Source organism: Nycticebus coucang, chromosome 19 (assembly GCF_027406575.1).
Source record: "Nycticebus coucang isolate mNycCou1 chromosome 19, mNycCou1.pri, whole genome shotgun sequence".
NCBI lineage: Eukaryota > Metazoa > Chordata > Mammalia > Primates > Lorisidae > Nycticebus > Nycticebus coucang.
In genome coordinates, this window is record NC_069798.1 from 63,302,666 (window position 1) to 63,315,728 (window position 13,063).

General features: G+C 39.0%; 2 protein-coding genes across 5 annotated transcripts in view; both read right to left on the reverse strand.

The window, feature by feature from the left end:
- The window catches only part of TMX3 (thioredoxin related transmembrane protein 3), a 35,980-nt gene extending 27,631 nt beyond the window's left edge, over window positions 1–8,349 (reverse strand). For 2 of the 3 annotated variants that reach the window (XR_008375981.1, XM_053571562.1), the window contains exons 1-4: window positions 8,094–8,349; window positions 6,971–7,025; window positions 4,698–4,737; window positions 3,040–3,163 (exon numbers count right to left, since the gene is read on the reverse strand). Coding sequence is in view for 1 of the 3 variants with exons in the window: in XM_053571562.1 (XP_053427537.1) it covers window positions 3,040–3,163; window positions 4,698–4,737; window positions 6,971–7,025; window positions 8,094–8,334 (460 nt within the window). In the remaining 2 variants the exon portion in view is untranslated. Of the gene's footprint in view, window positions 1–3,039; window positions 3,164–4,697; window positions 4,738–6,970; window positions 7,026–8,093 lie in introns of those variants that run through there. The other variant, XM_053571563.1, reaches the window with a different exon arrangement.
- A 1,657-nt stretch (window positions 8,350–10,006) lies between these two features.
- Window positions 10,007–11,648, reverse strand: LOC128571807 (tRNA (guanine(6)-N2)-methyltransferase THUMP3). 2 transcript variants are annotated; one of them, XM_053571565.1, is made up of 2 exons: window positions 11,484–11,648; window positions 10,007–11,325 (listed from the first exon to the last, which is right to left on the reverse strand). In XM_053571565.1, exons 1-2 carry the CDS (start codon window positions 11,526–11,528, stop codon window positions 10,078–10,080), a joined length of 1,293 nt encoding a protein of 430 aa, XP_053427540.1. In that variant the 5' UTR covers window positions 11,529–11,648; the 3' UTR covers window positions 10,007–10,077. The 2 variants fall into 2 exon arrangements, with proteins under 2 accessions (XP_053427540.1, XP_053427539.1); XM_053571564.1 differs by having other exon boundaries at window positions 10,007–11,648.
- Window positions 11,649–13,063: the final 1,415 nt, after the last annotated feature.

Consider the following 13,063-nt stretch of genomic DNA (forward strand, 5'->3'; position numbering starts at 1 on the left):
CTATTTCTTTTACAAAGGGATGATTTTTTTAATAAACTGTGTTTGGACAATTCAAATAGCCCCAAGGATTTGCATGCAGGTTGCGATATAAGGTATGAGACCAGGTGTGGAGGTTTAGTATTCTATGTCCAAGGAGTAAATAACAGGCTTTAGACTTAGAGTATACTAAAGCACCTATCACAATGCCTGGTGGAAGGTGGTCATTAGCATATATTTCAGGTCCTCTTTTCCTTTTCCCCAAGGCTGAATTGTTTGCTTGAGATACACGTATGTTTCCTAGACTGCAACCCCTATAGAGGTGTTTGCTCCTATGAATTCAACATAATGCATTATATAATACTAAGTGAACAGGAAATAAAATTTATCAACAATCATAGCATCAGAGGCAAAAACTAAACCACTAACTTATGAAAAATGAAATTTAAAAGGTCTCATCATAAAATACTAAAAAAGTTGCAAACTAAATATGAAGCCTACAGCCATATAAGAATAAGCCTTTTATAGCATTTAAAACAATTTCTTCCAGCCCCATCTTCCCCTCTCTCTCTTGTTCTCATCTCTTCCCCCCACTCTTTCCTTTCTCTAATATAAACTTAGACTTTTATATCCTAAAAAAAAGCACATGTACACACAAAAACAATTTCTTCCTTAAGCTATTCGGGAAAAAAAAAAATCTCAGTTATTTTTCCCTAATCATAGTGTCACTTAATGAATAGTCATACATACGAGCACTTAATAAATACTGAATAATAAATCAATGAACTAGATACTATAAAAATTTCTGACTTGATGTAAAATGTTATAATTACAGCATCACATGACCAGTTTACCATTAAAATCTTTCTGATTTGTAAACATTTTTCTCACTATTTTTCTTTATACCCACACTCCTTTATATAAGATTCTAAGAACCTCATCAAATGAATAAAGTACAAGAAGCAGCCACCTTTAATACTTCATTGTACTTATAGATATTTTCACTTTTCTTCCTCTATTAAGCTACAAGCGTTTCCAGGACACACATTTGTCTGGGTTTTTCTGTGATCTCTGAAGACTAGCATACGGGCTCACAAACACGAATACTGAGTGAATCAACAAATGCACCTGTGACTGAAGGTGTGCATGCAAGTCTAATCGACATACACCTGCAGATATAGACGCGCTTTCACAAGCAACAGTCGAGAGCTGTAACTTCTTAAAACACTGTTAAAAGCTGACTTCAAGAAACACTAACTCAAGCACATTAGCCTTCCTCTCTCTAACAATTTCCTGCCATTTATCTCCTCTGCTTTTAAAATATCAACAGTTCATTTGTGTGACTCAATCATTCCAGCTCTAACATCTTACGTACTTACTCTCTAGATTCCCTATTCACAAACATCAGTAAAGCAAAAGACCACAAAATCAAAATAACTGACAACTTGAATATAAAATTAAGCTTACTCTTTTCCACATAGCTAAAAATCTTATGTCACTATCTTTATTTAATAATGCAAAGCCAATCTATTAAATCTGTGATTTTACCCTTGAAAATGTCTGAAGAATTACTGTTTCCATCTACTTCACTTTACTGCTACCTGCCAACCCTGGGATCCCAGAATCCTACCCAAGGATTTATATTAAAAGTCAACTTACATGATCTTCCTATCTCTAACCTGTTCTTTTTCACCCTACAAGTCAGTGGCCAAACCTTTTTTTATCAATTCATTTGCCTTCCCAAAATATGCATTGCCTCCCTACTGACAACAGATAAAATCTAAAACACCCTCATCTGGGAGGCTCTTAAGGTAATCTGACATTATCCTTTAGCACCATGTATGTGCAGCAGTTGTGCTAGGAATTTGAAATATAAAATACTTATACAATCTTCACACCCCTGAAGATTATCACTTTCCCTTACAGACACAGAAGCGGAAATTAAGAAAGGTTAAGTACTTCCCCAAAGCCACAAAATCAGGGCATAACAAAGTGGAGATTAAAATATAGGTTTGTCTTGCTTCAAAGTACCATCCAAAGTATAAGGCTCACTTCCTCAAAAAAACATTCAGCACGTTTCCATGTTCCTCATCAACTAAAGGAAAGGGGAGCCTACATTTATCAAATACAAAGGATTTGATGAATGCATCATTCAAACCTCAAAACAACCAATAGAAGAAGCATTACAATTAAATATCCCCAATATGGAAACCAGAGCTTGGAGGTAGGTGTTCAGCAAAAGCAGAGCCAGGATCTGAATCCAGGTCTCCTTTCGGAAAGCCGTGCTCTTTCCAAATTCTGTGATACCTCATCCTTCTCTAAACTTAGTTTATTCGTTTCCCAAATCCTCTGGTGAAAGGGTATTGGTGAAAAGTGTCAGATAGTATTTTAGGCTTTCTGGGGCTTGAGTCTCTGTCACAACTGCTTAATTCTGCTGTAGACAGACACAGACAACAGTAAACAAGTGAGTGTGGCTATGTTACAATATAATTCTATTCACAAAAATAAGTAATTAGACAGATTTAGCCTCTGGGCCATAGTTTGTATAGTTTGCCCACCTCAGCTTCATTCTATTCTCTGGTATACGCTCACGAAGCTCACTTTCGACTTCATGATTTTGTTCTAATATTCTTTCTAATGTGAATGCTCTCCTGATCCTCACTGTATTTATTCTAAGTCAACTCATCCCTCAAGTGCCTACTTAATCCTCTCCCTGCCATCTCAGGCTACTCAGATTAAAAATTTTCTTCTTAACTCACACAGCAATATCAGTAGTTTAACACTCTACTATCCGTACCTGCCATTTGCAAACTGATTATATCAAGTAGATTCCAAGTAGGAAAAATGACTTAATCATCTATATTAGGAGAAAGAATACTGCACATTCACTATTCAATGGCTAATTCATTACCTCATAATGTATACAGTCTTAAATTATTAAGATAATTTTGATTTTATATGAGTAAAACATAAATGTCTTCCTCCCACATTGAATACTGCTGTAGATAATTAAAACATTTTTGCTATGAGAACAGTAAAACAATAAACTAAGGAAAGGCTTACTAGAATAGGAAGTAGCATCCATCTTTCCAACTTTAACTGGAGAACCAATGTTCTTCATCTCAAGACCAACTTCATTCCAAATCGGCTCCAGTTTTTTACAATGGCCACACCATGGTGCATAAAACTTGTTAAAAAAAAATTAAAATTTTGTGCTACTGTGAATATCAATCTTAGTATTTAAAGAATCTTTGACTAAATGTTCTGCTAAAAATCTGTTTTAGACAAAAAGTTTAAATTTAATTTTTAAAGTAGTTACATAACAAAAGATAAAAGACACATAAACCTAGATAAGTTAACTCCTGTAACTCGAAACTGATACAATTTTAAGTTCATTTTAAATGACTATTGACACCTATTTAAAACAGATATGCATTTTGCAATAAAAACATCTTTGCTTTCAAGTGACTATATTGATGTTCCATATAAAATGAAACCACCACATAAACACACGTATGCCTTATGACATGCGTAACCCCAGATGTTAATGATAAATATCAATCTATATCTAGTATAAGAATATCAATCTATTTCTAGTATAAGAAAAATATCAATCTATTTCTAGGATAAGAATTCCAAGACAGTGGGTGGCTTTATTGACTTTTATCATAAGCACCGGCAAGACACAGGAAATCAATAGAATGACTGGTTTGGGACGGGGACAAGTTAGGCTGATTAAACTCAAAGTCACCATCCTTCATTCCTCAGAATCACCACATGGTGGGGGTGACCAGTTCCTCTTGTTAAGTGGTATAACAAACTGCTTGTTCTACTTTCATGAAATAAGATATTTTAACTGTATACTATTGAAAGGTTCAAATATGCACACCTGGACAAAGAATTAAACAATGTACCATCATGCCCTGTCCTTTAGCTTCAATGATCATTGACTATCACTCTCATTTCATCTCTTTTGCTGCTACTCTACTTTTTTACCATCTCAACTATGGTAAGGCTTAAATATATTCCAAACTTGACAGTGAGGAAAGGGAGATGAAAATTAAATTTTGTTCCCTATTAAGATAAAAATATAATTTTGACTACTAAGTATTATTAATATACTCAATCTCTTAGAAAATATGAAGAAAAGAGTGAATTCTGGAATGAAATCATACTATAATTTACCTAAAGTGGTAATCTCATTATAACATAGGGTTCCAGCATCCCTTCTTTTTTTTTGTAGAGACAGAGTTTCACTTTATGGCCCTTGGTAGAGTGCCGTGGCCTCACACAGCTCACAGCAACCTCCAACTCCTGGGTTTAAGCGATTCTCTTGCCTCAGCCTCCCAAGTAACTGGAACTACAGACGCCCGCCACAACGCCCGGCTATTTTTTGGTTGCAGTTTGGCCGGGGTGGGCCTGAACCCGCCACCCTCGGTATATGGGGCCGGCGCCCTACCGACTGAGCCACAGGCGCCGCCCCCAGCATCCCTTCTTAACACCCCTACCCTTAGAGCTTCATCAAAAATAAGTTCCCTTGCCTGGAACCTTAAAGCTCTAAGATTCATTTGGACATGAAAACCCAAATACAATAATATTTGAGAAAACAAACTGAGCATATATATAAGCCTAACTGTATACTGCCATCTTTAAAAGAAGAACAGAAAATGGTACTTAAAATGGGAAGGTGGATAATTAGCATATAAGATTTACATACTCACATCTACAAGCCAAATGTCATCTTTTCGAATCTCTTTAAATCTAAAGAAACAAAAAAGAAAAACAAATCTTTTAATGTTGTATCCATTTTACAAGTGGATGGTACAGGTAGGGACAATAAACTGATAAATACGGGAGCATGAAACTAAGTCTTTCAATAAATTTGTATGTAAAATTTTTCTTGAGGGACCTCTAAAGCCTACCCACTCACTAAACATCTTTAGAAGAAAAGCTAATTACCTGACCAAAGATAAAGTAACAGGAATAAGTAATCCAACAAAAAGAATTAAAGTAGGATTCAGCTGAAACACAAATACACATCTAAGCCCTCACACTTCTATTCCATTTTACCCCTGTATCTAAAAGTTAACATAGCAGACATGAAGGCTGCTATCCTTACAAAGACCTGTTTGCAAGACTGTCATTAGATGGCATAGGTGAACTTGAATTTTAGAACAGCTCCCACCATTTCCAGGTAATGATGGCTCCATGTTCGTAAAGTATTTGTGAAAAGTACTCAGTTGGAGAATTGCTAAGTTAATATCTCAGACCACTAGCCTGAGATGTGTACTCCAAGTTGGGAAAATTCTGTATCCCACCATTAGCTGGTTAGGTCTGTCCTTTAACTTTATTAAAATATTCAACCAAACCTGTGAATTAGGGATGATAATGGAGAGTTCATTATACACCCCATGATTGATTGAGGCCACTAATATATAGCTTGGGCCAAAAATCAGGGTCATTTTCAGATGAAAAGATCATGGGGTAGCTCAATAGGAAACAAGGATGGCCTTATAAAGTGTGGGCCAATCAGGGAACACAGGGCAATAGTGAAGCCAAACTCAGAGAAATAACAAGTGCAGACAAGATCCAGAGAAACACTACCCACTACCAATGGACTAAAGGGCCCACGGTGTTACAGATGCTGAGAACACTGCCCCCCTGTCTTCACAGATCTGTTCCTAAGTGGTATTGCTACCGTAATCAGGGTCTGACAAGCAGGATAGCTTTGATGTCTTCTCACAACTCTTGTTAGTCCATGCATTCTTGCCTAGTCTAGGATTATGCTGAATTTCCATGGGCTATCTCTTGTGGATTCAGGAAGCAATTGGTTTTACATTTGCTTGCTCTGGAGTGAGGAATAATTCAGTTTTCACATTTAAATGACACGCCTGCTAAGAACTCTTTGTTAGTATAGGGTCCTTTTTGGTGACCATCCACATGGGTAACAAAACAATTATTAGAAGCAAAAGCCCTGCCTTCTCTTCAGGCAGAGTTGCCACTATTAGGGCACGTGGATGGAGGTGGTCAGCAGTGATACACCCCATATGTACCATTAACTTTAGCAAGATTGCCTCTCTGTTAACAACAGTTCCCCTCAGAACCAAAGTTTCTATAAATAGTACACTGTCACTCCCCAAGAACCATTAGTAGAAATGGCTACGTGTCTCTGTGGGGTAGTCAGAGCCAGGGTTTTTGCTCTTCTAGAACAGCACGGTATTCAACTGATTACCCACTCAATGCCCCATTTGGTTATGTAATCAGGTGTCCAGGTGGTCAGTTAGCAGAAATTATACTGAGGTAAAAAGCAAGCCTTTTTTCACTCTTGTAAAGGTGCCAGCCAAGAAGCAAAAAGAGGCACCAGCTCCTCAGTGCCCCATTCTTCCCCATGAAACAGCACTAGGCAAGGCCAGGTGGGATCCAGCGCTGACAGGAGACTTCATCCCACTGTGGAGGAAGGCTGACTGAAAGGCTGTGGCCTCTTCATGAGGAGGACAAGAGAAAGAAGGACTAGGAAGGAAAAGTGCCTCAGCTGAGGATTTTGATAAGGATGTTCAGGCACAGATGTCCATAAAATGCCTTGGGGGAGTCCCCAGTAAGGAGGCCTCCAAACAGATGTCACTGGGATAGGAGTACACATATGCACATGAGCATGGCTGGCCTGGGAGGCCTGAATCCTTGACTACAACTCCCTCCAGAGACTGCAAATGCCCAGGTTTGGTGTGGGGAGGGCACCTTCCCCCTGTGGCCTGCCAGGAAAAGCCTTGTAATTGCCTACAGTCAAGCATAGGATTTTGGTCTGGTGCTAGACTCCTTACCTACTGTAAGCAAGGCATTATGATTAATGCAGTGATACTATAAAGATAAATAAACAGTAGTTATTGAATTTTAGCACTCAATATAATTAAAGGAAAAAGACATGACAAATAGAGGGTAAAATGATTTTTAAAAAGTTAAAATACTATTTAAATATATATTATTAATATATACTCACGACTCATCTAAATCTTCTACAAATCCGTGACAGAGGGCTACATCAAGTAAAACAACTGGAAAAAAGAAAGAAAATATGACATGTAAACAATAAATGTGGATTTGTAATTTATCTCACACTGGACGTTTAGTTACTTGTAAAGTGCTTTTGGTTTCTTAATAAAAAATTAATCATTGATCCATCCCAGGGTACAAGTGATGCAAAAGTATTAGGAGTTTATCTCTTTAATGAAAGCTTCCTCTGCATGCCACCATACTGTGACTGGCAAGTTCTATGTAGGTTGATAAATGTAATGCATGGGGTTCCTTTTTCTACATATTTTCATTCTCCTCTGTCCTTCCTTTTTACCATTCTATCTTTTTTGGAGTAAACGCAAAAACCATTCCTCTATATTTGTTTCTCTAGTAAGAATTATCTCTTCAGTAAAAACTCCAAATGCCATTCAAAATGCTGTTAAGTTTTCTTTTTTTTTTTTCCCAAATAGGTGGAAAAATAGAGAGTCATAAAGTCGAACTACGATTCTAATACGATTTAGAGAACAGTGCCTGGCACATAGTGGGCTCCGAAAGTTTGCTGAGTAAGAGAGTCAACCACAATGAGAACCCGAATAGCCCTTGCTGACAGGTCCTAGAAAGGCTGACACACACACGCTCAAGTCACTTTTCACACCGCACACTCCTGGCGGTCTAACCACGGTCTGTCCTTGACCAGCCCTCTCTTACGCTGGGTGGTAAAAATCCTTCTAACAAGGCTCAGAACGTAAAACGAAGGCAAGAGTTAGCCATCGGTTAGGATGCAGCGTCTACCAATGGAGTAAGCGCTACTGAAAATTGCTGCCACTATTAGAAAACAACAACAACACGGAAGGCACGCCTGGCACTAGGTATCCAGCAAAGCCCGGGTTAAGGAAGGACCCGAAGATGTCCGCTCAGTCAGGTCGCTGCAGGACGGCTCGGCGGCTCGGCGGCTCGGCAGGAAGAGGCCGGCAGCAGGTGGGTATCCCCGCGGACCTCACAGGCCTCGCCCCATCCCCTGCACCTACCCCAGGGCGGCCCCCATCCCGGCACCCCCTTCGGGGCCAGGTCCCCGCGCGCCATCGGCATCACCTTTGCGCGCCCATTACCTGTGGCGCAGAGCCGCAGGGCGGCCAAGCTCCTCCGAGTTACCACGCTCACCATGGGAAGCTGCAGAAGCCAACTCTGCATAAGGGAAAAAAGAGAAAAGAGACACCGGCGATCGCCTCCTGCTTGCGGGGAAAAGGAAGCAGAGCCTACCCGGCTCAAAAGGGAAGCCCAGCTCCGAGGGCGGGGGCGGGGCAGGTCGGCCTGCGATATCCTCTCTGAACCTCGCCGGCCTCTGGGCATGCGCAGAGGTTGGGCGCATGCGCCACATTGGGGCGCATGCGCAATCGTGTTCCAATGATCCTTTGCGGCCTGGGGAGTGTGGGAACCGGGCGTTTAGGGTCCGCTGAGGGGGCGTTTGGAGGAAACTAAATAACTGGTTAAACTTACTACTGAAAGTGAAGTGGACTCCGGAAAGTGCGCGCCAAGGTTGAAGTTTGAATATTGGCAGATCATTTACTTGTTACTCGTGTGCAGTGAGCGCACGTGGGAGTTTTGATGGTCAAATTCACGGAGAGGCGCGCGTTATCCCTGGGTGGTAAACGGAACGCCGCGGTTTGGATGTGCGACACTGCTTGTATTTCCAAAATGTGGTGTCTTATTTGAAAATGTTCAGGAAATGGGGCATCTCTCTTATATCTTATAGCAGTAAGCCCATTTAATGCATGTTTTCCAACTGAAGTATCTCTCTTTAAAAACTTGCTCTTGAAACTTGAAAAAAAAATGAAGTTAAGCATAGGATTTTATTATTATTACTATTATTTATTTATTTATTTTTGAGACGAGGTCTTGCTCTGTTGCCTGGGCTGGAGTCAGTGGCTTGGTCACATAGCTCACTGCACCATCCAACTCCAGGGCTCACGCGATCTGTGTCTCAGTCTCCGGAATAGCAGGGATGGCGGGCGCACCCTTATCTGCGGGTGGTTGGTTGGTCGGTCGGTCAGTCTGTCGGTTGGGCTTTGTAGAGACTGGATCTCAAGCTCCTTATGCCAAGCGATCCTCCTGCGTGAGTCTCCCAGATTGCGAGGATTACAAGCATAAGTCCCCATGCCGGAACAATATGGGTTATCTTTTGATGACTTTTCTTATTATTTGGAGACTAAATAAAATAGCATAAAATATTTATAATGCTACTTCCTCTTCCCCCAATGCGACAGTGATTTTTTTTAAAAAACAGTATACTGTTAATATATGACAGTACCTGCAGCAGTCACTGCATGTGACTTAGGTGAAAGTTTTATGGGCCATAAGGTACCGGATGATATAGATTAAAACAATTCTTGAAATTGTATAAGAACTGCAGAGGAGGATTATTATATCAGCCGGTTCACCTTTGGTTCAAAATTCCAACAGGCAGCAATCCTATAAAATACAGCTGTTCCTAATGACTAGAAGATTAAATTACAATCTGAGCATAAACGCTAGATTTCACCCTTTTTGTGCATATACCACGAGATCTACTTCAGACCCTCCACAGATTCAAATGTTTTTTGGATGAAAAACTATTAAGGTGATGGGAATGTTGTATCAATGGTATTAGAATAGCTTTATATTTAGTGCCTAGACTTGACCCTTTCTTGCAAATGCTTTCCGACTTTCAAGGCAAGGTACCTGAGGGACCCATCTTCAGTTTTCTTTTTTATTCTCATCTGTTTCAAAATTCTCTGTCGTCCAAAGCATATAAAATAAAATAATTACTTCTTGAATTTTCATTACGGCTTAAATTCGTATGCAAAGAAAAAAAATTCATTCTTGACCTATACCTGTAGCTGTTGAGTTCTTGGAACATGGCTAGTGTGATGAAGTAACTGAATATTTATTTCATTCAATTTTAGTAAACTTAAAAACGAACCCCTTGAGTTATTGTAAAACATTTAACTGTGGTTGATAAATATTTTTTTTTTTTCTCAAAAAGCAGGTTTTTTTCATGCTGACATTTCCAGTGTTGGGAAGTACAAGTACTATTTGTCACTGTCATTCTTTGCATTACCAAGGAGTTCCTTGTTCTACAGGATGCACAAAAGGCTGTGGTGTACGTCCCAGAACATAAACTGCAGCACGAAGACCCCTAATGTTCACCCAGACTGTATCCACCTTTTGCCATACATGTCGCATTCCAGATAATGCCTTGGTAAAGCATTTCATGTCCTGAGTAAGAAGTACAGCTCCGCCTGTTGCAGGTGTGCAGACACGGCTCATCTCCCGTAGGCAAGCTGGATAAAGGTTCCAGTTTCTCTTCTTGGAGCCCATCCTTTTTCCAAATGGCAAATCTGTTACAATAATGTCCACTGAGCCTGTTCTTAAGGGCAGATTGCAGATATCCCATTGAACAGCATCTATGGGCAAGCCCCACGATGGTTTCCCTTCTGTATTTTGGCTCTTGATCAATAAATATGAGATGTTATTTACTGCTCTATTTACAGCCAGTGGATTATTATCACCAGCAATATGGTAACAGTCAGACCATTCGGTCGCTCCCTCTATTGGTATTGCCCCTGTTCCACACATTGGATCGACTATTATATCATAAGGTAGAGGATCACAGAGCCTGAGCATCCCATACGCAAGAGTTGATCTAAGAGTTGTGGGTCCAAAATGTGTGATATTTCTTCGGTGGAGACTCTCTTCAGTCAATGCAATGCCCACGATGATTTCATTACCATGGATATTCAAAAGTACCTCCACATCAAAGTTGGTCATGTCAGCCTTCCACTGAAAATAATCTTGAATAGCACCTCCAAAATCTCTTGCCGCCTCATTTGAGGTAAAGCAATGTTTCTCCCCTGCCCTATTGCATGTGACTCTAAATTTTAGCACTTGAGACTCAGTTTCTTGTTTTGCACCCTCATCAGTCTCATCTTTGCAAGATGCCAAATCATCACCTACTAATGTTGATATCTCCTCTTTGATGGCTGGATTTTCATAATAATCTAAGATATGTGATTCTAAAGCATTGCCAGGGAACTCTTTTTTAACATCGGTCTCATCTGTTTTGTCTTCTTTTCCATCATCAATCTTCTCTTTACTTGAATTTTGATTTATCTTTTTGCGCTTTTTTTTTTTTTTCTTAAAACTGGTGTTAATTTTCCATACTTTTAAAGGATCTGACCATGGGAGTTTTCTAGCCAAGTCTTCAAAATCCTTTAGAACTTCTTCCTTTGTTTTTTTGAACTGGTAGTCTTGAAACTCCTGAACAACTACAAATAAGTTGTCAACAGATCTCAGACAATGAACCTGAGCCAGACTTTCCACTGAAATGACAAAATATATCTTGCCACGGTCTCTGCTGATTTTGCACGATGACCCCAATTTCTCTCTCACTTCATCTGCAGCTGTTTGCTCAAAGCCAGTAGGTACAGTGGCTCCAATAGTGACTAGAAGTTCAGACTCACTTCTGAGGTCACTTTCTGTCTCTTGTACAGATTTCTGGTTCTCATGAAGGTTCACATCTAGGAGCTGGCTAGTGGCTTCTTGAATGTCAGACATGATGGCAGTGTTTCCAAGATCCCTAATACAATCCGGCCACCAACGCAGACCCTTCCAGCTCCGGAACCGCCGGCCTCACACAAACTGGTGTGGTTGATAAATATTATGAAATCTAAATACTGATCAACTATTTATGATGGAATTTTAGAATCTGTAATGAGATGTACTGTAAAATATATACTAAATTTTGAAGATTCATTATAAACCATTAAATGTCTCAATATTTTCTTATATATTGAAATGATAATATTTTAGATATAATGGATAGATATACTATTGGAATTAATCTCACCTGGGTTTTTTTGTCAGTGCAGCTAGTATAAAATTTAAAATTACATCTGTGGCTTGCATTGTCTTTCCATTGCACATCACAGTGCACCAAGAATATCTTGTAGTTGAGCTGTGACGTTACTTCCTCAGCTGTAGGAAATATGCACAGGTGGGTGGGGCCTGGAGTAGGCAAAACAACCTAGTCTATTGTTTCCCCGCCTTGGGCAGCCACCTCTTTTTAAGAGCATGTGTCCTAATTTTTTTCCCCCGGTGGCTGTTTTCCAGCTCACAATATTGGAAAATACCAGCATATATAGTAAGGATCAGTTATTACAGCAAACATTTTTAAAGGTAAAATTTTTCAAAAAATTTATCTGGAATTGGATTAGTTTATTATTAACACACCTATTAAAAATTGCACTGAAAGTCCTGCCTTTTGTAGTAAAATAGGAAAAGGGTTATTTTAAGGATGGGAGAGGAAAACAAAACTCTAACTAAAGTAAGACTATATTGAAAAAATATTTTTTAAAGTTCATGCAAATAGTTAGTGTTAGTAAAAATATTTACCAAAGTAGCTAAATATAAGATTGTTATGTAAAACTTTCTTATATTGCTTTAAAACAGCATTCAAGAGAAAACACATTTAAAAAATATATCAGTAAAATGAGTAACAAAAACTGTTAACCTTGTAAGTAAGCAATATGAGAAAAACAATAGGACGTTATTTAAAGAAAACACACCAATAAATGGAGAGCAAGCACAAGGGGATAGAAAACAACATCACATAGGTCTCTGTTATAGATTACGTATAGATAAATTTCAGTGAAAATTTTAAGAAATGTTTCCAAGGATCTTTGATGTGCTGATAGAAATTTATATAGAAGAGCAAAAATCCAAGTATATAACAAAGGAATAAGGTTAGAGAGCTTACTCTGCTAGATATCAGGACTTTCCTGGTTAATTTATCCCTACCAATGTGGTGTTGGTAGGGATAAATTAACCAAAAAGCAGTGCAATGGACAGCCCGGAAACATTCAGACAGAAATGGAAATTTGATACAGGACAGAGATTACCTTAGAGAAAACTGGTGAGAAGGGTATAATCAGAGAATTTAATCTCTATAAAACAAAACAATTTCTATCCGAACCCTAAACCAGTGTTTTTCAACCTTTTTTTAATCTCACAGCACATTTGTACCTAAAGTTAAACTTCCAGG